Here is a 27,341-nt window from a genome sequence, read left to right on the forward strand (position 1 = left end):
TGACAATAAAACAGTTTAATGGAGCAGCTGCGTATTAACATAAGTACAAATTTTGATGAAAACGTTATTGTGCTATAAAATAAAATAAATTAATTAAAAAAATATATAACCAAAATTTAAAGAGTAAGTATTTATACCATAAAAGAATCAAGTTGTTGGGCTTTAACTCTGACATCCAGAAACTAAATATCTTCATGCTTACAAGAATTAAGACTACAGGGAAACAAATAGGATGTAGTAAATGATGACTAATTGTGCATATGCACGCTTAAATGAAATAAGAAACATTTCAATTTAGTTTGGTTATGTATGACGCTTTATTGTTTAAAGATCATATTTCTTTGAGGAGTGAATTTACTTAACAACATTGTTTATGTTCAGCTGTGTTGTTGAAGCTATTTCTCGTTCAAATGCAATTAATCAGAATGAGATTGCAATTGTTACTATTATAGGATAATTAAAAAAATTGATAGTTGAAAAACTCGTCATTGAATTTACTATACCCTACCAAATAGTGTTAGATAATTGTTTAAATTCTCTACTATTATGCGAAAAATGTTGAAAATTAAACCATGTTGTTATTGTTAAATCTAGAATATATTATAACTTTTATTTATATTATAATTTTAACTAGGTTTTCCAATTATTTTTATAGGAATAATATATAGTATACTAATCTATTATTTCATATATATTAATATATATTCATAAACTCAATTAGTCGTCCCAGCTTCGCTAGAATTTTTTGATTTCTTCTATTACCATTAAAAAACTACTGTTTTGTTATATTATTATGATTTTGGTAAAATTTTCACAATCACGCATAACATATAATGTAGTAGGTAAAATCACAAACATAGAATGAACAAATAAAACATAACTAAATGTTAACTAATGAAAGGCGCATGCTCAGAATGAACCAGTCACATATACATCGTGTTTGTATCCTTAATTGCAAAAAATACTATCATAAATACAAGAAGATACTGCATGTAAGTTTTTTTCGAGAGCCGTCTTAAACCATATTAAGAGTTTGACAAAACACGTTCATATGACCTGATGTGATGTAAAAGGTTTTAAAACACAAGATATTTTTAATACTATTTTATTTTTGAACAAGGAGACAAAACGACACTGAGGGTTTTAATCTATTAACAAATATATTAATCCCCTGTCGAAGTATATTTTTTAGGCATCTTACTTGTTACAACACTCCGTCCTAAAACATGGTCCCGCGTCCTCTAATACAGTGCAATCCATAGCTAAAGAAACGGCCATAAGGATGTACCCGGTCATTTTTCCGTTTGGACGGCCTATAGCTCTAATAAAATTATTTTTGAGTATAAAGTTTCTACCCACATTTTTATGACATCTTCATATGGAATGGTTTCCCAAGTTTTGGTAACTTTAAATTCCAATAGTCTATGGATGAGAATCAAACCGCTTACAATCTTCCTTTGGTGGCCATTCATCTTGAACTGCAAAATTCTGTTCAAATACCAATAGATTTCACTAGTTCAAAGCAAATTCAGTCCACCTTTGGTGGTCTTGGAACTGTTATGCATGTGCTGGAAATCCAGGGTCTAATAATGATTTTCATAGTATGGATGGATTCTTACCTATAATAGTAGACAAAAGTAAAAGTTACTCAAAGTAACTGCGAAACGATTGCCCATATAACCTCAATTTTCACTAACTAATTTCATTCCGGTTAAATCAATTGGGCGAATTATGAAATGCGAAGTATTTTAAAATACAAAATATTAATTTATTTTAAAATACTATTTTATTTTATGGGACCATGCGACTTTTTTAACGGCGATACCAAACGACAGTAAGAGTCTATTAGATAACAGACCAAAACCTTGCTGGTGTCAATTTTTTAAGATCTTACTCGGCACACCATTTAGCTTTATCCATTTGTTCGAATAGAGTATGTGTTTAGTGCGTATTTCACGCGATGTAATACACTAGCATAACTGTAGAAGCCTATATTAACCCTGATTGATATGTTATTACTAGTGTTGGATTATGCAGTATGCAGTATTATACATTATTGAAAATGCAAATAAACACTTTTACATTTAAATTGTAGGTCTTTTACATTTAAATTGTAGGTCATTCAACATATCTTCAGTTATATTTTGTATTATGTTTCAGTTGCAGTTAGAAGGAAACAAAGCTACTTTGGTGGTACTAGAAGCGTTTCCTAAAGACGCTGGTGTGTATTCTGTGAATGCTAAAAATATTGCCGGAGAAGCAACGTCCACTTGCAATGTCTCAGTGAAAGGTCGTCTGCCAAACGAAACTTCCGACAGTGAAATAGCCAGCGACATGGAACCGGTTAAACCGTACATACAACGACCACTTACAAACACCACCGTCAAAGAAGGTAATAGTGAAGCTATGGAAAATTCCAAAGAGAACTACGTTATTATTCATTTACAGGTACAAGAATCAGTTTAGATTGTGTCATAGTGGGTCAGCCAGAACCAGAAGTTATTTGGTATCACGACGATCGCCCTGTAAAAGAATCGCCAGATTTTCAATTGTTGTTCCAAGGAGACAAGTGCTCCTTGGTCATCCAGGAAGTACTACCTGAAGATGCTGGAGAATATAAAGTGGTATGTATACCGGGAAGTAGACATTAGCACAAATAAACATCCAAAAATTTTTATAGGTTGCCCTCAATTCAGCTGGAGAAGCTTCAAGCCAGTGCGTCTTATCTGTGGAACCCAAAGAAGAAGAAACAAAGCCTGAGGAACCTGCCACTTCCCCACCGAAATTCGTCAAGTTGCTTACCGATGTCTTGGTATCAGAGGGCGATAAAGTCGTTCTCGAAGGCAATGTTGTTGGCGAACCTAAACCTGAACTTAAATGGTTACTCAATAACATTCCCATAACCGACACAGAACATTTCAAAACTACCTTAGATGAGGAGGGTAACTTTAAGTTGGAAATCGATGCGACTCGAGCCGATGACAAGGGCGTTTATACTGTTAAAGCGTCCAATACAGCTGGAGACGCTAAATGCTTCGCGCAGCTTATCGTCAAATCGGCGAAACTAGCCGAGACAGCGAAACCATACGAGGAAGTTAAAATAGCTCCAACATTTAAAGAACTATTCCAGGATAGAGTTGCATTTGAGAATACGCCCGCTAAGTTTGAGTGCAAAGTAACGGGAAAACCAACCCCAAAAGTGAAATGGTTATTTAATGGTAATCCCATCTCGGGAAATAGTTTCCTGATATCCACGTCCGGGGATTGGCAAGTGTTGAGCATCATCAGCTTGAAGCCAGAGCATCAAGGCACTATAACCTGTGTTGCTGAAAATGAAGTTGGCAAGGCGAGCTGTGCTGCTTCACTAACAGTACAATCAACAGCCGATTTAGTTCTTCCCGAACAAGGTCTGCCCATCCCAAGTCCTGTACAAACCGGAGATGAGCTGAAACACGTCCAAACGTCATACTCAGTCAATCGAGAAGTGGTAACCAAGTCATCCACCTCCTTATCGAGCAAAACAATATCATCAACCTCCCAATCGGCGGAACCACACGTAGAAGAACATACTACGATCTCCCAACAGGCGAAATCGTTCAAACAAGTGAATCAGGAAGCTCCCCAAATTCATTCAAGTCAAAAAATCGAAGAATATCACAAGGTAGGAAACGAGCCACCCACTATAACCGAGAAGACCTACGTTTACGGAGACCAAACTGATACAAACGCTTTGTCCGAGATCAAAACTATCGAAAATCAAATAATCACTCGCCCTCTGAAAGGCGCCGTCTCCAATAAATGGATCGCCCCGGTCACTGGCAAGATCGTGGATCAAGGCGTCGACGTTATCCTGGAAGGTATCCTGGATGCCCGTCCACCAGCGAACATACAGTGGACCAAAGATGGAAAGGAACTCGAATCTACTGAGCGGGTGACCATCAGATGCGATCGCAACAAAGTGTCGGTGGAAATTAAGGATGTCAACGTCAATGACGCAGGAAGATACTGCTGCAGGTCTGAAAATGCTGCCGGAACAGCCGTTTCAACAGCTGATTTAGTCGTTAGGAGTGAGTTATCGTACGGACACCAAAATCCATCAAACTATATCTCGTAATTTGCAGAAACCATATTCCCTCCGGTATTCGGAAGACGTCTCCAAGCTCAGGTCATCAAGAAGAATGATCGCATCATCATGGAAGTTGAAGTAACTGGCACACCAGAACCCACAGTAACTTGGTACAAGGACGGTCTTCCTATCAAGGATGCTCTGGGTCTCGAAGCCAAGATTAAGTCGATCGGTCACTCCCATACTTTGACTTTAGACAATGGTTGGCTTAAGACACTTTAGATACGATTTGTGCAGGTAATAACAAAGATGTATATTGCGTTACAGGTGATCTAAGACACAGTGGACGTTACATGGTACGAGCTGTCAATGCTGGTGGTGAAGCCCAGAGCATTGCTGACATCGCTGTCTACGAGCCCACTCCAGATACAATGGTGGAGGTCGTCAAAACCGTTATGTTTGAAGATGTAAAGAAGCACGAAACCTTGGTGAGTAACGGTTTACCCATAGTTCCGGTGCTTCCTTGAAAAATGTCAATATTCGAATTTTTGCTTCAGCATTTTTATGTTAATCAATATGGGAAATCAATATAATAAAAGGAAGGATAATGAGTTCGGGATATATTTTATATAATTAAAATTATACTTAATATAATAATTTTGAGTAATTTTTGGATAGAATATAATTTCAAGGTATTTTTCGAAAATTACCTATATTTTTTACTAGTTACCCAACTTTCATTCATTGCTTTGAATTTTGTGTTGAAAAACGAAATATGTTTCCAATGTTTAGATGATATAGCTTGATGAATAGGAACAAGTGAAAGAAATGAAACAGTGATCAGTTATGTGATAATCAAAACAAAAATAAAGAGAAATATAAAGAAAATCTATATCAGAGTTATCTGACGGGATGTACAGGACTGACAACAGTCAATGACGTCAAAAGGTCACAATATTGCCGCATTTATCTCTCGTATCTAAAATTCCAATATAAATAAAATAATGTAACAAAAATGTAATATTATAACATAATACATCTAATGCATGTATAGTTTTCTTATGTTACTACCTGCGTACATGTTTCTTGATAAAATTAGATATAATGACTGCATTCTTCCTAATGCATTTGCCATATCTGCAAAAATTAGTATTCATTCCGTTCTTTTAGCCATATAAATCTTTCGCACTCTACAATACGATTTTCTACAGTTTTCCTACATTAATTGTATTCCTACATTAACATTTTTACTACACTGCCATTACCCTGTCTTGGTATTGTCAGCATGGAATCATAATCCCACATCTAGAAAGTTTGATTCACTCACTGTCACTTTTCGGGTCACTAAGTTAATAGCTAAGCTGTTGATTTAGTTTTATTATATGCTTTTAAAAATTGTATTCTTTTAATAGCAATGTCTGAAAGTTACATTGGACCTCTTCATGGGTTATTTTTATGTTTTTTAAATAGGCAATTATTATATATTTTGGTGACATGACTTCACTGCTACTTTGGATATGTTGGCCATCTGAATCTTTTTATATCGACATTTTCCTTTGAACTAATATGAAATTCGTCATATCCGAATAATGCCATATAACATAATGTATACCATGTATTGTAAATCTAATAAAATATATACACAGATATAATAGATATAAGTTTGTAGAACGTATTAGTTATAGAAAAATGTTTATTATTTTAAACAACTACTAATAGCAGTTCAAAAAAGAAATCATAATATATTATAACTAGTTCTTTGTATCAATTTTACCAGAAAAGTAGTTGAATACTATGATGGTGATGATGATAGTTGGCTTGACGTTATTTATTATCATTAATTTTTGAATTTTTTTACATTTCTTTATATATTTTTACTTGAAGCTGTATTTTTTAAATATTTCGTTTATTGACAAAATATCTTTCAAGCACCCTTTACCATTGAAGTTTGTTTGAAGCGTTTCTACAGCAGAGCCGATTTTATTCTCTTTACTTGTTTCGTAGGCTTCCACTGCCGATAAGACATCATCTACTGTCACAACTACGGCACCAATAGTGCCCGTTAAAGTTGAGACGGTACCACTAAGTAGCGAAATATCCCAATCCTTCTCCTCCAAATCCGAAATAACCTCGACTACCGAGCAAACGACCTCTCAACAAACGCAAACGTTCAAACTCGAACACAAAACGCCCGAGATACCTCTTCCGAAACCCATCGAAAAGAAAGAGTCTTCCTATCAGAAACGCAGCCAGTATGAGGTAAGCCACGAATTGGGTCCCGAGCCCGTCCAAGAGGTGATCGAAGAGAAGCGAGTCCTTACCGAGGAGGGTGGTATTGAGACCAGTTCGATCTCGAAGGAATCATCTCTGCAGTATTTCGTGAAGAAAATCAAAGAGGGAGAGACAGTACAGCCTCCTCCTATCAAAGAACCAACGCTCGAACCGATTCAACCCATCAAACCGGAAATATATCAAAAATTCAGTACCTCGACTGAGTCACAAACAACCAAAAAAGAAACCGAGGTCCCCATTAAAACTACCCCAACTCCCACTTTCACTGAAACCAAATCTTACGAGAAAATAACAACAGCTCCGGTCACTCAAGAATATAAATCGTTCTCCTCCACCAAGGAAGTGTCGAAAGAAATCAGATCCAGCCCCTTAATACAGGAACAAAAGAGTTTCACTGAATCGACACAAAAAATATCCCAACCCTCCACTCAAGAGTATAAATCATTTTCTTCGACGACTCAGAAGGAGTCAAAACCTTTCACTCAAGAATATTCCACTTCGTATTCATCCACCAATTACGTGTCGGAACCTCAGGAGTATAAGAGTTACTCCAGCGAGGTCATCAAGGATTTAGGTTTCAAACCAGAGCCTCCTGCTGATATTTATTATGCTCCTCCGACTCAGAGCAGCAAGAAATCGGAAACTGTCTTCGAACGATCTCAGAAAATCGAAAGTTCCAAAGGTGTGGATCAAGTCATTCCTCAGGCCAGTCATACGACTGTGTCGTCATCAGAAAGCAAACAATTTTCCGAAAAATCATATCAGAGTTCTTCGTTTCAATCATCATCTTCTTACAGTCGACATTATGAGTCGACATCGTCGCCCGCTTTTGGTACTAAAGCTCCGGAGGTTCCCCTTACACAAAAACTGTGGTCCCCAAGGCACGATATATTAGAACGGCCAGCCTCTGTCGCTTCCTCCACATATTCCATTGAACGACAGAGTTATAGTCGTCCCTTGTCTGCTCTCTCCGGTGTTGCGGAACCATCTTTAGAAGCCCTGCAGATGGAGAAGCAATGGGCTCATAAATTCTCCGACGTTGAGAAATCTTGGCAACCATCTCAAACTGAAACGACAAAGTCCTGGAGCGCCCAGAGTACACTGGAGAAGAAATGGGCACCGGTAGAGATGAAGACGGTTCACACCGTACAAGAATCTAAAAATTTTTTCGACAAAACTCCCATTCTCGTACCACACTACATAGGAGAAGTGACTCGGCTGGAGACGACCGTGCGTGATCAAAATCTCGAGTCATTGTCCACGTCAAAATCCGAGCATATAATCGAAGAAAGCAATTTGAAGCCTTCCCAAAAATCATGGCCGCCTCCCTTCAGATCGGAGCCTCATCCTCCTCCCACAAAACCTTATCCCACAATCGAATCCCTAACAATCCGACCTGTGTCAGTGCAGGATATCACTGACGAAGTGATCTTGGAGCCTGGTCCGACGCCAGAGATTGGTTACGCTGAACCGCCGAAAGAATCGGTAAGAGTTCCTCCACCTTTACCACCGAAGAAAGAGTTCCCTCAGGCACCTCCTCTACCAGCTAGGCCGGTTAAACCGGTGGAAATAAAGCCCAAAAAAGCGCCAATGCAATTACCCTACGTTCCGTTCGAGAAATTCCCCGATTTGGAACCCTTCCCATTCAGACCCGGTCCAGAACGACCCCGACCACCTAGAGCTGGACCTCCCCCAACTCCGTCCAAGTTTATTAAAGGTAGATTCACAGACAGCGATTACGAAAGCGATTTCGAATCGGTCAGGATTCCCCCCAAGTGGAAACCGTCGATGAGCGACACGGAGGAGCCCTGCTACAGACGCGTTCGACCTCCTAAATTGGTGAGCACCGGCAGATCCCGGTCGCAAGAACCAGAACCTCTGCCACCTTCGAGATTCGAGCAACCACCCCTATTCCGCGGTCCTCCGAGACCGGAAATCAATTTCGAGGAGTATCGGAAGAAGAAGGACGCTTCCCAGATCAAAAAGATGACGAAACATTTCGAACAGACGCGTCGCGAACCGTCCCCGCCCCCCATAAAACCAGCGAGTCCGCCCACCTACGTGTATCCCGAAAAGAAGCCGGATTCTCCGAAACTTAAGAAAAAGGTGGTCATCGATGGTTACATGGCGGACACCGACGAGCCGTTCCAACAAAAGTTCGTGAAGACCGAACATATCACCGAGGAACGGACGTCGGAGTCCCGGCATATCTCCCAGTCCAGTCACAAGGTGGTCGAGAGCTCGTCCTCCACCCATAAAGTTGTCGCTCCTAAACCCCGCGTCTCGAAATTCCCTGTTAAGAAGCATCATCAAGCGTCTGTCTCTTCAGCTAAGAAGGTTGGCTTGAGTGTGAATTGCCCCGATGCTCTAATTCTTTTGACTTTTTTGCGATCTCTCACTGTATGGCTTTAATATTTTATTATTTTCATTGCTGCTAACCCCCAAGCGAATACACGTAGTTGATATAGTCACAAAATATTTTTACAATAAAGTTTAGGTTAATGCTATCGAGGAACTGACACCGAATGCTTCCAGAACCATTAACGTCCAAGGAATGATGATGCATGGTCTATTAAAATGTTTTGTATCAGTACTGTAAATAACCAACGCTGGACCACAGATAGCACCGTTATTGTCCAATTTTTTTAAGGTGTTCAGTGGAGAATTGGAAAGTTATATATAGAAAAAAGTTTAAATAATTTTTTTGAAATTGTTTTAAACATATTTATTCAAAATGTATAAATATTAACAATTAGTAATCTGATCCTCCTCCACTAAACAAACTTTTACATATATCTGAACGAGTTTTATATGATCTTATATGATTCTTATAATTAATTTCTATAATATAATATAATATTTTCTAATATAATTAATTTCTTAGTACATAATCACTTCTCGATTCCCAGATAAAAAGTCTTAACTTATTATCTATATTATTTATTATTTATATCTATAGCTTTTGATTTTTTTTATGAAAATTAAAATACTCAGAGACTTTCATTGAAGACTTTTATACTTGAATTCTGGAATATCGCTTAAAGGACTCTAGCAGTAATCTGTGAGTCTAGGTTCCTGTTTTGTGTTACAATACTTTTTAAATATAGTAACATGTAAATGAAGAGGTTCTCGATCACTTATCAATTCAAGTCACTCAGAAATGTTTTTGTCTCGTCAATAAAGACATTCTAATTCAACTACGTTCTAATCTATTGTCAGTTTATTGAGAGTAAAATTTAATATCGTTAATTAGCTTCAATGTATTTTCTTGTATCTTCTCTGTTTTCACTGTCCATCCAACTCTTTATTTTCATTAAACAAAATGTGGTTACATTTTTATTACTGATGACACATTTGCATACATAACGTTTGTATATAACATGTTTAAATTTTCTATAAGAGCCTCTTAGCATAGGCAACATAATGAGCAGTTTTTCTTTTGGATTTGTATATCTTTACAATAAGCATAATAAAATAAATCCTAACTGTTTAGATATACGTGTGTTATTTTAAACATTGGCTACTAAAGTACTATATTTTGTTAGAAACATATCAAAGAAAAACTAATATTTATTAATAATAAACTGTTATGAAACTGTATAAACCATATCAGATTATATTCTAGTGTTGAGTAGTTTTCTACTTGAGGTTGTTAATAATGTGTGATGTATATAACTCTCGTTTCAATATATGTAGTTTTGTTCTGAATGTATTTATGTCATGTTATATGTACGATTTTGGTTTTCACCAGAGACACTTTTATTTATTAAGTAACTGAAATGATAACCATATTCATCCAGTTGCTGATAAGGAGGGTCTTAAATCAGCAAAGTTATTAAAAATCGGGTAATTCATTTGTTTAATTTTGCAGGAATTTATTGCAACTCCTATCATCACCAGTCAAAAGACCGAACAATTTTCGGAGCACTTGCAGAAGGAGACGCACACGGAGTCGTATCCTTATTACGCAGAGCCTCCCAGGCCCGCTAAGTTCGCTGGACCTCCACCTCCAAGTCCCTCCAAGTTCGTCAAGGGTGAATTCCGGGAGAGCGATTACGAAAGTGATTATGACGGTCGTATCCCTCCTGTCTGGGGACAGGGAGGCGTTAAACAATATAAGCCGGTCAGGCCGGTTCTCACTCCCAGTCAGCAGTATTATCAGCAGAGTGGCAGGACACCCACTCCCCCAACGGAGTTCGAAAGACCTCCACATAGTGACGGTCCGCCAAGACCGAAGTTTGAACCCATAGAAAAGATTAGTCCGGTTCCCAAGCCGGTGGTTTGTAAACCTAAAGCTTTGGCCGCTTCTGGAGTTACTGACGTGGTTGTCGCAACACCAGCAATTCCTCAAAGCACCTTCTATATTCAACCAGGACCACCACCAGAAATTGGTTACGCCCCTGGACCTACAAAAACTCAATATTACAGGTAACATCAACAGTCTTATGACTTTTCTACAATATTTCTTCTACTGATGCAATTGTTATAGATCAACAACCAGTGCTCCTTATCAAAATGCTGTTCAAACTGAAACCTCCAACATCGTTCATCTGGATGAATCGACTGATACCTGTAAAAGAACGATGAGCGTTCAGCAAACTCATAAAGTAATCAAGTTTGGAGACCAGTATAGAAGACAGGAACATACCACAAAGGTGGAACCGTTCCCATATACTCCCGAACCACCAAAACCTAGGAGGGCAACCAGTGTTCCGCCACCAGCCACTCCAACCAAGTTTATCCCTGGAAATTTCAGGGAAAGTGATTACGAGAGTGAAGTGGAGTCCACGAGAATTAAGCCCATATGGACACCAGGTGGTAGTGATACAGAAGATTTACACTATAGGTAAGTAGTTGGTAATGGATAATGGTATTGACGCATAAAAACAAGTTTACAAGAACTTTCTTCGCCCTAAGATGAAACTAAGTAGAAAGATAGGAAATAATATGCCAATGGGAGTACTCTAATGCACGTACATTTTTTCACTTTAAAAATATATTTATTCAGAACATTTTGGTAAAATATATATTGATCAATGTATTCTCAGCAATCTTCTGCAACCTCTCATCTTTTTTAATTCTTCTGGCAATATACTTAATGGCGACTGAATCATTCTGTCGAAAGAACCATGTTGGTTTTGATTTGAACTAATGGTAATCAGGAGCCGCTGTGTTTAATGAGCACTCTGGGTGTGGTAACAGTGTATTCTTCACCTTTTTCAACTTTTGGAACATGTGATCGACCGTTGCAATATAAGAAGATAGATTTGCGTTTATTACTGGGTATTACTTTTTTTTGGTGGTAATACACTAGACTTTGATGAACCTGACATGAGAACAGCAATAAGGTCTATATAAATTTGGAATATTTCACTTCCTAACAGGATGTTAATTAATATGGTCTCTCTCTCAAATTCAAGATATTTTGCGCTTGATAATTGATTCGTGAACTAACAGCTAAGTTGCCTGAAACTTCTTTAAGAGTTTGATATGGCTTTTCGTTGAAAGCCGAACTGGTCAAACTGGCCATGTATCTGTGTTAAAACTGATCCACTATAGAGACTTATTTGAAATTGTAATAAATATAATAGTTACAGTTATAGTAGTTACAATAATTCAAAACTCCAAAGAACTACATTACTTGTCTAGTCCAGTGTTATAATGTCGATATATCTAGTTGTTGTGTTTGGCACAATGACCATAACTGACTTCTTATAGTTCTTGAGCATTTAAAACTGGATCCTGATTTAAAATACATAATCCACAATAAGTTATTTAAAGAGGAACTTGCTAATTTAAAAACTCTTAGAATAGGTTTAAAATGAAATGAAATCCTCAAATTTTGTTAATGTCATAATAAACAATATAACAATATAAATATTCGTTATAATCCAACAATACAAGAAGAATTAGCAGAAAATATAGTTTAGAAATTATTATAATCATAAGACATCCCCGAATTATTTTATAAAAAGTCAGGATAATTTAAAACAAACTTTACTAGTTTACGAAACATCTCATCTTAATATTTGTTCCAGACGAGTGAGACCTCCATCTGAGACAAGAATTCACAGTTACTCTGGATCCCATTCAAGGGTAGAAACCCCCATGGAATTCGACAAGGGTCCTGTCCAAGTATCCTCGCACATTAGCAGAACCAGAGATGTAGTGGACAGTCAAACCAGAAGGCAACAAACTTCAACGTTTAAGAAGTTCTCCGAAACGAATTCGAATCAAATAGTGAAGAGGAGTCACTCGTATGAACCACCCGCCAGGTTAAAACCGGAACCACCACCGGAGTACGGTTACGTGTCCGATCAGAGAATCACCAAATCCACAGCTACCAAGATGGCCACCCATCACATGGACAGCATGACGAAGGAGTTTAAATCGAAGACGCAGCAATTTGTTCAGGACGTCATGACTGATGTCAGCAAAAAGCAGCAACAGAAGCCTATCCTCAAGACAGGAAGCGATGGCGATGCTCAAGTATACCGGGAAGAATCCAGAACAGTGGGACACGGTAAGGCAATATATTAGTATTTATTGATATAAGGACTACAAATTCGTTTTGAGCTTTTAGTATAATCAAACAGATGGTTTTTCGTATCTATTACGTAAATTTTTCTTTCAACGCTTCAGTAAAACATACGAATTGTAATGAAGGTTGGATGCTGCTGATGTGCAACATTGCTTTCCAATTCCACATCTTCCGACTTTATCTTCTTTTATTATAAGGTTTCAACGTCACTAATTTTAAAATATAAAAATAAATATTTAAGCTTTTACCAATAGCGTATGTCCACAATTATTTTAGCTCAAATTACAAGAACAATATTTGTTTGAATTAATCAGAAAAAGAAAAATTGGAAAATTGAGTTTCATTGACCCTTAGTTCGATATATATTGTTTTGATATACAGGATAATCTAATAGAAAAATGTTGAGACAAATTGGATACAAAAAAGATTCTGACATCAGTAAATAAAAGATGAGTGAAGTAACAAGGGCAGTTGGAATTTTTTTTATTTACCGCATTTTATAAACTTCGGACTGCTGAAAAAAATATCTATGGGGTTACTGCAACCATATGTTTTCTGCAACCTAAGTTAACCAATAAATATATAAATGCCAATTCTTCTTCTTGGAAACTTTAGAATATTTAAGAATACTTTCTAAATCATGAATCACTGGCAAATATTTTTCGTAAAATATTATTACCATAAAGCTAATTCATTAATTTTAAATGCAGTCAATAAAACAGTAAATGATTTATATATATATATATATATATATACATATATATATATATATATATATATATATATATATATATATATATATATATATATATATATAATCGTGATCATCGTGAATCAACTTCAATTAACTTGGATAGCATCGTCTCGGCATGCATGTGATTTGGCAATGGCAATGGCAATGTTACGATACATTAAATTATTGTAAATCCTCCAAAAATAAATTGACAGTCCTAGAACTTAAAAATAAATATAAATATGTCTTACATACAAGGCAACTACATTAGCATTTATTGGAATATGAATTATTTAAACAAAATGCATGATGCTAAGTATTATAGGTTTGTATGTATTTTGATCGATGATATATATTAATGAAAAGGCGAGGTCTCATTGCAAACTGGTCGAGCTGTTAAACAACGTGTAAATAGATGCGGAACGCTAAAAATAGCGTTTTCGACAATCCTTACCTTTGTTATTTGATTTGAAGAAATCTTTTATCTGAAGTCCATCAGATACTTTTAGAAATGTATTTTTGAGTGTTAAGGATAGAAAACAACGCAAAGAAGAGTTTATTTATTCAAACGAAAAATATTATAATAAGTCTATAAAGGGAAATAAGTTAAATTGTAAATGTATAAAAATAGAGACCTTTGATGAAGAACTTTATGGAATGGGTTGAAAATGACTTACTAAATCGTATGTCTTGTTTTCTTAATGACGATTCTGTCCTCTGACCGAACTGCTGTCTGACTGTTCTGTTTCAGTTCTTAATTCTTTACTCACACCCCTCAACATTGTGGATGCATCGTATTATAACCTCTCCCTCGGGTTCTTGGTGGTAACTGATAAGGCTGGTTCAAAAAAATTCATTTCTCGTTCAGATTTTTCGATTAGTTAAAGACTCTCCAACTAGAATCTTCTCATACAGGTGGAACAGGGGCTCTACGGATTCTTAAAAATGCTCGTATGTTAAACAGTCTCGTGCCTTCTCGAGTTTATGTTTGTAGTTACTGTAAGGGGTTTTCTACGAGATCTAATTTCTTTGTTAACCCTTGTTACATGCACACTCATCATCTGCAACATTCGACAATGAGGCGATGCGATATATTTTTTATTAACCACGTGTTTTCTATGTTTCGCAGTGCCTTTACTACTATGAGAAGTTGTTTTGTATACTGTCTCAAGTAATAATTATTTTCTCATATCACAAATATTACAAACAGTTAAAGGGTCTAATAAATTAGACCCTAAACTATAAAATAAAGTTACATTCTTCTTAAAGATAATACAATTATAGTTGCGTCGCAATTCTTATGGTGATGTTGCTCCGCCATATTCCAATTGTCACTTTTGATTTTAAAGAATGACGAGTTTGATTATTAAAGACGAGGAAAAGCCTAGTGGACTAAAAAAATCTCAACACAATGTATTGCAACACTTGTTGGACGACAAACCAATTCACATCCTCATACAATTTTCAGAGAGTTTAGGAGCTGATAAAACAAGTAATTTTAAATAACTAATTTAAGTTTACACGCGATCTGAAATACCTACAAGGAGAAAAAATGGCTACTACACGAACCATTAATGTTATTTCGAACCGTGCCAACTTAGCGATTTCATTGCTTGCTAGACAAAAACGAAGAGTTCTCGATAAATTACGATGTAAAGCCAGAAAAGATCTATTGCTATGGATTATTCCTAAGGGCAAGAATTTATGGCTTAGTTAAGAGGAACCATGTACATCGATACCGAAGGGGAATATTCATGCCCATAAAGTTTTGATGTTGATATGGTGATCAAGTATATTAGGATCTGCTAAAACCGAATAAAAATGTTATTGTATATCTGCCGACGTTAATTGAAGAAATGCGTCTACTAAATGCTAGATATATCGCCTTCTGATTACCATTTCTTCAGATCGATGCAGCATGTCTTGGCTGGCACACGGTTTCGAATGCTGAAGATGTACGAAAATGAATCTATCATTGGAACGCTGCCCAAAAGTCATTCTTTCGATACAGTATTACTAATGATGAAAATTATTAAATAAAATAGTGGAAAATATGTTGTCTAATAAAAACTGTATCAGTTGTTATCAACAAATGCCTTTTTAAAGAGATCAAAATACATACAAGTACCTAATAATAACTATATTAGCTAAACTATTGCATCTAAACTAATTCTAATCACATTTATTAAAAAATCCTAAAATTGCTAATCTTCAACAACGAAAAAAACGTATATTTTCTCTTCTTAAGCTCTGAAATAATCTAACCGCAATCACTGGAAATTAATTGTTAATCCCTCAGGTACTAAACACGTCGATCCAGACACAGGCCTGATCTACTTCAAGTACGACTTCGGTTACGAGTTCGGTATCATTCTGCCTGGCGAGTCCAAGTCGGGAGAAATCCCCGTCCCCAAGAAAACCATCATAGAACCTCCGAAGAGAACGGCCGACATCGAAATGCCGGTCTATCACGAGACCAGTCACGTTTCCGGCAACAACTACAACGCGCCCACGCCCCAATTCAAGCCGAAGAAGTTCACTAACAAATGGGACCCGACCTCGGAGAGCGAGATGTCCGAATACGAGGGTGAGCCCAAGAAGAAAGCGGGATTACACCAAGGTTCGCGATGGGAACCGTCGTCGTGTAGTCCGTTATCGTTGTCGCCAAGTTTGCCTAGTACTTCTCCAGCTTTTAACCATACTTACGCAGGTACTTGGTGTTCTGCTTGGGACTCAACTTCCATTTCCGCATTATTTTCCCTTACTAACATCTTTTTCTATATCATGGAGGAAGAGGAAATGCTTCACAGTTAATGTTATGTGCCTGCCTTTTGTTCATTGTATATCTTTATACATCACCGGCCATACTTTTATACTCTACGATAGATAATTTAGGCTAACGTCTATGTTTTTGTTTTTAATGTGCTCTAACTTCTATTTTTAACTTTAATGAATCAGATCAAATGGTTTTACTAAATGGAATTTGAAAATCAAGATTAATGTGGTGATGCAGCATCTGTTTTATATGTTTGGGCATAATCGTTGATACCGTTATCCACAGTTTTTCGTTATGAATGTACCATGGAGCATCAACAATACCTCGCAACATTTTGTTTTCTAACTTTCGTATTATGTTTCTATTTCTTTGGCTATGTCCACACTAGTTCCAAAACTTGTTGGTAAGGCCAAAGCTTATTATATACATACTGACAAAGATGAATATCCTCCCAATAACCAATATATTTTTTTGTACTTTAGCTAGAATTCTTCACACTTTTTAACATGTGGCTTCCATCCGAGTTCGCAATATATTTGGCTGTATTTCGGACGAGATGGGATACGGGACTACTTGCTGATTTTTATATACTGGCTTGTGCTTGATATTTTGTTGATGAAATCAATATACACTGACTTATTTTTATTAATTTCAATTGATTCAGTGTTGTTATCTCCAATGGCTAAGATTCCAATATCATCTGCAAATGTAGCAAACAACATTTTTATTGAATGTAGACCCGAGTCTACAGCAGAAAAATGACTGGTTCCAATACACTTTCCTGTGGCTTATATTTTCCTCAAGTTAGAGTAGACATCTTCTTGATTGCCTCTGAAGTAACGGTCTGATGGCTCATCTGATGATGAGGTATATGCGTTCCTAAAATGTTTGAATATTGTTCAGAAAGAAGCATTTTGATCTTATGCTTTAATCTCTCATATCAAACTTTATCGAAATCTTGAGTAATATCTAAAAATATTGCAGATCAAATGTTATGTTGTATTGATTTTATTATGACAATGATAATTCTGTAAACCTGATCAACTGTGGAATGTTGTTTTCCTGAAACCAAATTGATGATCTGGGATGAGATGTTTTTTCTCAATAATTAGTGGTTGGGGTGGTTTTGATGAGGTAGCTTTACTGGCACCTTCCACGATTGTGGTACATATTGTGGTCTGAAAAAAGCATTTATTATGTTGATGGACTCGGTACTTTACTTGATTTCTCACTTCATTCATGTATTGTTAGTACTCTATAACCTATAGTTTATATTAGATATTTCTAGTTTTTCGAATTCGTTGTTACATAAGTCAGATTGTACGGTGGATATGTCACGTTATCACATTTAAATTAATTATATCAAAGAAATGTTAACATATAGCATTCTAATATAAAATAGAATATATGGCATAGAATATAAAATTTTCATGTAGTTCGTAGAACTTTTTGTTCTTGCCAGTAAAAATATAAACAAAAAAATATTTTCTTGCCAATTCAATAATTGCTTGAAACCTACCTGTCTGTATTTTTTGAAATATGGCTTTGGTGTTATGGTTGTTTTTGCATAGTAAAAATAGCGTAACATAAAATCTGAATATATTTTTAAATAAAATTGATGAATTTTATTTTTAAATCGAGAGAAATTTTTATTTTTGTAAGAGTTGGGCTTTTTTTAATTTCTTCTATTGGCGTTATGTGCATGTTATTTGGATACAGCTTTGTGGCTTTTTGTATGTTTTAAAAGGGTTAAAATATTTTTACCACCTATACTTACTAATATTGATGTTGTTACAGAAGGTATGACTGGAGCGCATACTCCTCCAAGTTGTCCAAGTACCCCAAGCAGTACTAAATTAATCATACAGCCTGGACAACCAAGAGCTCCGATGTTTATAACGGTATAAAATTCGAAATAGCTTATAGATTGTTTCATTTGTATAAATATTGATAACGTATTTCAGCCTTTACGAGATATTGCAGTCGTTAGTGGACAAACAGCGAAATTCGAATGCATCGTTCAGTCAGAACCGCCACCTAATACACTGTGGTCCAAGGATGGTAGAATCATTGCGAATTCCAATGATTACCAAATACATTACAGAAACGGTGTATGCAGATTGACTATAGCCCAAGCCTATCCAGGTGAATTTAATATTATATCAAATGTAGAAATCGTGGTTTAAAGACAAACTCTATTAGTCTGCCTTTATTGAAGTCATTTTTATTAAGAATTACATTTAAAATTCAATCAGTCATTTAAATAAACGCAAAGATATAGCATTGGAGTATCATGTGGAGTTAACTGAGGCTATAAAAATAATTGAAATACTATTCTATTTTACTATTCAAATCAATGACTGTTTGTTTCAAAGACTGGAAAAACTTTAAAATAAGGGAATTGTTTGCGCTGTATCCAAGAAAAAAACAGTAATGCTTCCTTAAGTCAGTATATTGTCTCCAATTTTAAAACAGTAACGGAGTCTTTGTTTATATTGTGTTTTTTTGACTCAAAGAGTATTTCAAATATAAACTAGGAGAAGCTAGTCATATAGAGTCTATTCAACGTTTTTTTTGTACATATGTCATCGAGATGTTTAATGTATTGCGTGCCGGAATTTGTAAATTTGTTTCAGAATCAGACAATATATTCTGATTAGTTCGAACAGGTAAACGAATGAGCTTGTCAAAGTCGTTCAGTTGTCAGACGTATGCAAAATTCTTAAAGGCAATAGTGTAAGATGTTATAACTCTCACCTATAAACTTTTGAGGTTGTATAATTGACTTTAATTTTTAGATGTACTTGAATGTTAAAATAAATTATAATTGATAACATTTTTGTTCCGTTATTTTTTTTAGATTAGAATTTTGATGAATGTTAAATCCAAACTGAACTAAAACTCAGAGTTGATGCGCCAACATTGCGACGTTTAGATGTCACAAATTTAACTGACGTATGTACAAAATAACGTTGAACAGACTATATATCGTTTACTTGTATCAAATTTGTCAAGTATATCTTCATATTTTAATGAGCAATCAAGATATAACCTTTAAGCACTTCTTTTGATCATCCATTTATACGAAATATTTTTATCTAGCTTTCTGCAACCCATCTGTTTTCATTGTCATTTTTAGAGCACAACTGACCTTGATAATCTGTTATCTACATTTATAATTCCTACTATGATCTTCTCTCTTCACATACCTATTTGAGGTAAGCTTTCTTTCGAAAGTCAACATAAATTCAGATAATCCTATTATTTAGAGCTATTTAGGTGAACGTATATCTTTGTTGGTTTGAAATGTATAGCTCTATATCAGTGAATATCAGTAGGAAAGGTATTCACGTTATTAACTTAAATCCATGATGCAGAATGGTTCTTATATATGTTTAGCGTGCCCTAGTTTTGTAAACCTGTTATTTTTCTATGCTTTTGTTTTCATATTCCACACTAGAACTACTGGAAAAACAGCAAAACTTACTCTTTTCAATTGTCACCTTGTATATTGCTCTTGTTAGTCGGTCTCCTGCTAGTTCTTGTATTTTTTTTTGAATGATTTTTTTAGAAATAGTAAATACAAATCACTGAAAAAATTTAAAAAACTGTAGATTAACGAAGAACTTGTTTATTTACAGAGGACGCTGGGAAATACACATGCACCGCAACGAACCCAGTAGGTACCAGTACGACAACCGCGACGCTTCAAGTACCAGGTGAGAGAAGATCACAATATCTAAAATAAATTGTACAGCCTGGTGGTGGGTTTGGTAAACTTGTTATAACCAACAGCGAGATATATTAACGACAATAAACTGAAGATTATAAGTCATTCACTGCCATTCACAGCAGTCTGTATAGACAACTTTAATGTATATTTTTTTAAAACCCAATTCGGAATTTCTATGTATGTTTGCTATACACGCTTTATTATCTAGCTCTTTGGTAGGGTGAAGCACGAATTCAAATTGTATCACTATTTTCGAACGCTTCTTTTTCCTAAGTGTTTATATCAAAGCATATATTTATTCTGGTCATTATAATATGTTTTGTGTTTAGATTGCTTTGTTTTATGATGTACGATATTTCTAATTTTAGGTGTCGATGTATTTTAGGAGATTATAGGATTAACTATATCCGTAGTTAATTATATTTATTGTCTAATTATGTTGTATTAAAGCTTTTTGCAAGATATTTAGTGGTAGTTACTTATGCACATCCTATATCCTTTTTCCTGTATATAAGATAACATCCTGTCTAAATGGTGATGGTAGTAGTTTAAGTGGGTTTTTTAATAAACTTTGCAACATGTACACTTTAAATGGATATTTAAATTATAACGAAAATAAACTAAAAAGCTTAAAACAGGAAAACGGCAATGTTATTGTATTGATACTATAAATAGGTGACTTGTTTTATTGAGTCTTTTACGCCCAACAAAACAAGAAGCTATCAGGTAAGTACTCTAAAATTGTAAAAAGCATATTAAGCGATTATTGTTATTTAAATTTTGAAGTGAATAAGTATCGTTTTCGTTTTATTTATTTATTTCGAAGACATGAGATGCCGATGATACACATGACATGTAGACTTATTGGAACAAGTGTTGATAGCAGTTTTAAGAGCTTAAAGGTGAATTTGCGTTGAGGAAGGAAAGGGAAGACTTAGTGATGGTAAACGTATGATGAAGCCCGTAACCCGTAATGTATGATGTATGAAGATGAGAAATTCAAGATAAACTGCAAACCAAATTTAATCATCATGGAATATCTTTAAAAATTGAACTTGATATGTAAAAAAGCCATCGTGTTGATTTGCAACAATGTTCGATCAAGTACTGTAGAATTCATGAAAATCAATGAATGGATGGCCACAAGTCGAAGGATTTTTTATGCGGGATAGTTGTGCTGTTTTAAAGATGTAAAAATGTCGTAGCACAAAATACATTTTATCTGGATTTCCTTGCATAAGTTTTATCTCACTCTTATTATATCTAAATTTAATTTTGAATTGCTTTGTGATAATCTTATTTATACCGCAATATATTATTTTTCGCGAAATATAGATACGGATTCAATAATTTGAGATTTGGATTTTCCTATGTAAGATAGGTTTAATATTGTGATGTTCTTATTTACTGATTTGTGTGGTCGCTCTTGACAATTTAGAATCGTAGCGATATACAGTTGATGGATAAAATAATATGAACGCCCGACATATATACAATATCTATTTATTAATAAATTGTTTGGCTACTATTTGCTTATAAAAAACTGTAATTTTCCACAAAATATATTCGGGTGTTGGAAATTTGTGTGTGAATATATTCCATCGGAATGTTATCCGAATTTTGCGGTAATACATCCGCCAATTACTTCAATGACGTTGGAAATTTAAATATATTCTTCGCTCCTGACTCCAAAACAGACTCGTAACAGTTCAATTATGTTGAAGTCTGGCGATTGTATTATAGGAAGATATATGATGATATTCTGATACTCTTCAAACCAAGAACTTTTGGCTGTGTTTAATGGCGCATAATTCTCTTGGAATATGACAATGTTGCAATATGCTGATCATTCGCAGTAATCCGGCCAGTGATGAGAATGGGACGATCAGCTAAATACCACAATATTGCCTAAACACTAGTATAACATAAAACACTTGGCATGTAAGCCGAGCATTACATATGCGTCTCGGTATTTGCAGGGAAGTAGTGTAACCAATCTGTAATAAGATGTTTTATCCCCTGTAGTTCCAACAAAATTGCTATTAAAGATGAACAAACAGATAGCTTTTCTTATACACGAAGAGACAGTTACGTGGTAAAAAAGTAATTTATTTTACTGTCGTTTACGAAAATTAGTGTTATTACCCTCCAATTATCGTATTGTAAAAACTATGACCAGAAAATACTAAATGAACTTTTTCCTCTCTAAATCGTTACTTTTTTACTATAGAAAGAAAATATATATAAGTACCCTCTGATAATATAACACTAAATAAAAATAATGATTATTTTTCAACAATTTCTACCAATTCTCTGTATGAAAATCTTCGATTCGACGAAGATTCGATCCTTATAAAATCGTAGAGCAACTTATTTTAAATTACTGAAAATTCAAATCGCAATCAATACACGTAGTACAATCTGGGTTAAAGAATATCATGAACATGTTTTAGATTCAGTAGTAAAGGTATTTCTACTCCCTTTACATTATCTGGAGTATGAATATTTCTTTTCTAGTAAAGAAAAGGTAATCACTTTAAAATTTCCTACCCAATTTCTGGACTGTTGTCTTCATTTGATGGTTTCATTAGATTTGAGTAGCTCTTACTATTGTTTAGTTATCCAGGACGCTACTTGTCTTCGACGTCAAAATTAACTTTTAAAACGTTAGAACCAGTATTCAGATATTGAAATCGATGGAAGTTATATGGATGCCATAAGCTTCGTATAGAATTCGATGTCCTTCAATCGCTTTTTTTCTTCCAATATTTTTTTTATATTTATATTTCCGGCAAATTAGTCGATTTATTCGGTACACATTCAGACATTTCCAACGCATTGAAAATATTTTTTGTTCACACATCGAGGAAATGAAGTGAAGTCTGTCAATGAGGTTTTAGCATGAAGTTGGTTATAAATGTATCCGATGCGATTTAACGACAGTAACAACATCTGTTTTAAGTGCTTTAATATTATCTTATAGGCCTAATAAATATCGAAAATTCGATTTTGAGTGTTCCGTAATTAGCGTCTTATATACCTTATGTTTAGAAATGTTAAAACCACTAATTCTAACAATTTGGTTAGGTTGGTTAATGGTTGCTTCAGATTGTTTACGTTTCATTTGGAATTGACATTGACGGTATTTTTGGTATATTAGTTTTATTGTATATATATATATATATATATATATATATATATATATATATATATATATATATATATATAGTCAGTTTTTTATTATATATGAAGACCATCTTGAATATAAAGAAAGATGATTTAAAATAGTTTTATTTGACGTTATAAAATATAGACCATTTAAAATAAATCTAGAATTAATAGAATTTCACATTCAAGAACATGTCAAAAATAACACAGAATCAGGAACGCCAAGCTGTACTTTATATCCAGATAAACTAAAAGTAATAAGAAGGACACTGCAAATTCATAGTCATTAAAATAAAAAGCCACCACAAACTGTAAATCTTAATTTATTTTAAGCATTGCCTAAAATGAAGGTATAGAATAAAACTGTAATAACCATTTTCAAAAATATTATACCTTATGAGATTATATAGAGACTATATATAATAATTATAACCTCAAACAGAATGGAACAGCTAACAACTGATAATATTCATATAATAATGGAAATAATATAATTTTAGATAATAGTGATAATAAGTATTCATTATAACAACAGTAATAACTCACTTGGTAGTATATTCCATATGCTACAAACCGTCAGACTAATCTGATGTTCGCTGCTGATGGCGCTATATTCGCTTATACATATGTTTAGGCTATAAATATTTTTGCGAATACAAAGAATCAAAATACCAAAGAACTGAAGAATCGCCTATCCAGTTAAAGTAAGTGTAGGACTTCAAGAACTTGAGATTCGTAACACAGAAGCAGAAACATGAATGAGCAACCTACAGCTGAAATAATAAGTCGAATTCGCCTGGTCACAAGAGCTTTGACCCCTCGAAGATGGCGTATTTGGACAATGGAGCGAAGTGTTAAGATGTATGGTTCCGAGAGTTCCAGACTGCTACAATCTGATATCTGTAAATTTGAAGACTTTGAAATATGATGTCTAAGACAAATTCGACATGTTTCTCTTCGGTATTGTGTTAGAAATGAAGTCATTTTATTAATATGCGATATGCATACGCTGTTGTGGAACAAATGCAAAGACGCAGATTGCAATGCTTTAGAGATTTCTATCGAATTAAAAGCGATATAATTCATCACAGGCTTTTCGGCTAAATAGACCTTTTAGATAGAATACGTATCGAGTAACTACAAAAAAAAAAGAATGGATCAAAGTTGATTAGAGCGATCTGAAGCATAGATTCGTATTATCGAACGCTAGAACAGTTGCAGCCGATGGTCAAGAGTGACGATATTTGGTGAAGAAGAAAGACAGTAGCGTAGACAGTAGCAGGGCAATCCTCGATTACGATAATTGCGTGTTCGAATCCCTGTGTATGGTTACATACTTATGTTTATGACTTCTTGTTATTTATGTTATTTATCATTGGCAATAGTGTAAAATTGGATAGGGAACTCACAATCTACAAAGCGATCACATATAGTTTTTAAAATATAATCACTCATGTCATCTGTTCGTCGCGCCACTATTTGATGAAATAATGCCAATTTGGGCTGCATGAAGGCTTTAGCCATTGCAACTGCGCATTCTTTTTTTATTAAAAGTCCATCACTAAACGGTCTCTTAGCTCTGGCTAATTCTAATAAGACTTCATATGAGGCAGCCAAACTTTGTTCAGTTTCTTTACTTACTTTAGAAAACATACTTGTTTGATGTATTAGTTTTTTGTTTGTACTCTGCTACCATAACATCTCTTGCTTCACCAACATGTTTTTTATAGTTTTCTTCATGCAAAGAAGTATAGCGAATTTATAAATATATATATAGCGAGATAAAATAGTCGAATTCCCCAAAACGCACGGTTTTCTTCCCTTAAATTCCCCTTTTCAATAGAGATAAAAAACTTGTTGCTAGAAGAGAAGATAATTTGTTCATCAAATTAATTGGGATTACAAAAAAATCAAATTATAATATTCTCTCTACAAAAATGTTGTTATTTAATTAAACACATTAAAAAAGATTTGGCGGGCTGCATGTGGCCCGCGGGCCATTGTTTGGACAGCTCTGCTCTAAATCAAGATAATTGTAAGGAGATTTGAGGACGGCCTCCATTTTCATGTCAGTGTTGAAGTAATACAACTCTTGGATAATACCACAACACATGACATAATTAAAGAATCAAACCATTTGATCTTGTGTAGTGTAGTGTAGTGAGATGTATTTAATAGGAAAACATCAGTGTTAAGACATAAACTTTGTTACACCAGAGACTAAGATAGGATTCTCCTACATATGTACCTAGATTTAAGTTATTGCGCAGAGAAATTGTAGGTTAGTCGGCTGCAACTAGAAAAAATATTGTTGTGCATTAAAAAATATCAAATGTGTAAATTTTAATGTCTAATAATGTACTGCGCAAAACTATTATTTTAAAATCCTTTATATGTTTATATTTTTCTAATGTATGTTCGCCGATTTTTTGGTCAGTTATGGACGCATTTTCAATTTTTTTTTATTCAAAAGAGTGCATCTTCGAGGTGGTCCCATTGGAACCAAGTTGGGATCTGTTGGGAGGAAGACAGAAAATAGAGGGAAAACCTAAAATTTCAAAGGCACGTACAATACTTTCACATATTGTTTATCTAAAATAATCATATATTGGTGTAATATTATTGCTGAACTGATGTGATGAAAAATCGGAAGTAGTTCAGTGTATAAGTCAGTCAGTTTGCTTTTTAAGCGCAAGCCATATCATATGAGACGTCGTGGAAATATTGTAACAAACTGTTTCAGTGGTGTAATGGTTAGGACGTTGAGCTCACACGAAGAGGTCGCGGATTCGATTCCTAATAGGCAGCAATCAGGGTCTCAAACGTTCTTTATATTCAATCATTGTTTCTTTATTCCTATTTTTCCTCATACTATTTTACTTTTACTTTGACTTTCCATTGTAATACTTAATAAAATAACTGCGTAATTGATTGAGTAAATATTTAACACTAAAAAGAGGAAAATAAAATATTTTTAACAATAAAATTGGACCGACTTATTATTTTAACTACTACCAACTGATCAGTTTGAAGTCGATGCCGAGCCTAAACAATACAAAATATTTTTATTAGAATATTTCGGTGAACCTTTAAAGCAATACCTGTAATTAAATTAGATGGGAAATGATACTCTCTCGTGAAACATAATTTTTTAACCCATATGGGTATTTTTTTAATTTTATCAAAATTAACTGGCATCATCCATTAATTTATAGTAATTGTTTTTCAATAAATAATATCAAAAAATCATATAAAACTCAATGAAACCATCTACAATGGTACCTAACCATCTGTTTACGTAAAGAACACAAACATATCCCATCCAGATGTTGCCACTGAGGCCAAGGTGCGAGCTCTCCCTACGAGCCAATAAAATCACAATATACAAATGCGGTCGTAAACCAGACCAATCGACCTAACATCTTCTAAAAATACCCGAGGAAGACCACACGTCAAAGTCGTCAAGAACAAATGAATAACACAGAGATTCGGTCGAAGTAGTCGAGCGTATCTTAGACTTAGCGCAATTTTCGGCATGAAAACGATATCAAAACGCGGGCTAAATATAGATACGACCCAAATAATTGCGGCACTTCACTTATATGTCGACTTGAAATAGATTTTCGGAAAACATCGGTGTTGTTTTATCCGAATGTTACTGTTCTTTGTACAAACTCCACCGTTTGGCGAATTTTCTCGCAAAATCCAAGGTCGACCGCGTTTAAAACCCAATTTATTTGGGATATTTTAACGAAAAGTCTTAATACTATTAACATACATAAGCGGTGTAACTATATCAAGGCGATAAAATTAAATTTAAACTTGTATTATCGTGATTTTTCTGTTTATAAGTTTTCGATTCGTTAAAAAAGAGAGTTTACAGTAACATTCCTAGAAAGTTTCTCATCGCTGATCCGAAAATAGGTTCAGTTTGACGTTGAAGAAAGATGATCGTGAGTGATAGGTGAACCAATAAATAGAAAAATATTTTTTTCATAATATAAATATATTGAGAAGTTAATTTATAATAGT

At 34.7% G+C, this 27,341-nt stretch overlaps 1 protein-coding gene across 1 annotated transcript in view; it reads left to right on the forward strand.

The window, feature by feature from the left end:
* Positions 1–27,341, forward strand: part of LOC143197894 (uncharacterized) — a 316,954-nt gene that overhangs the window by 150,462 nt on the left and 139,151 nt on the right. Inside the window, exons 34-46 of the mRNA XM_076406689.1 lie at positions 2,161–2,392; positions 2,449–2,624; positions 2,681–4,067; positions 4,122–4,328; positions 4,394–4,554; positions 6,071–8,695; positions 10,230–10,786; positions 10,848–11,204; positions 12,397–12,881; positions 15,932–16,342; positions 18,206–18,309; positions 18,373–18,553; positions 20,050–20,127. Of these exons, the coding sequence (XP_076262804.1) occupies positions 2,161–2,392; positions 2,449–2,624; positions 2,681–4,067; positions 4,122–4,328; positions 4,394–4,554; positions 6,071–8,695; positions 10,230–10,786; positions 10,848–11,204; positions 12,397–12,881; positions 15,932–16,342; positions 18,206–18,309; positions 18,373–18,553; positions 20,050–20,127 (6,961 nt within the window). The remainder of the gene's footprint in view (positions 1–2,160; positions 2,393–2,448; positions 2,625–2,680; positions 4,068–4,121; positions 4,329–4,393; positions 4,555–6,070; positions 8,696–10,229; positions 10,787–10,847; positions 11,205–12,396; positions 12,882–15,931; positions 16,343–18,205; positions 18,310–18,372; positions 18,554–20,049; positions 20,128–27,341) is intronic.

This window comes from Rhynchophorus ferrugineus, unplaced genomic scaffold (genome assembly GCF_030347505.1).
Source record: "Rhynchophorus ferrugineus isolate W39M unplaced genomic scaffold, kcgeb_rfMv2 rfM6, whole genome shotgun sequence".
Lineage (NCBI taxonomy): Eukaryota > Metazoa > Arthropoda > Insecta > Coleoptera > Curculionidae > Rhynchophorus > Rhynchophorus ferrugineus.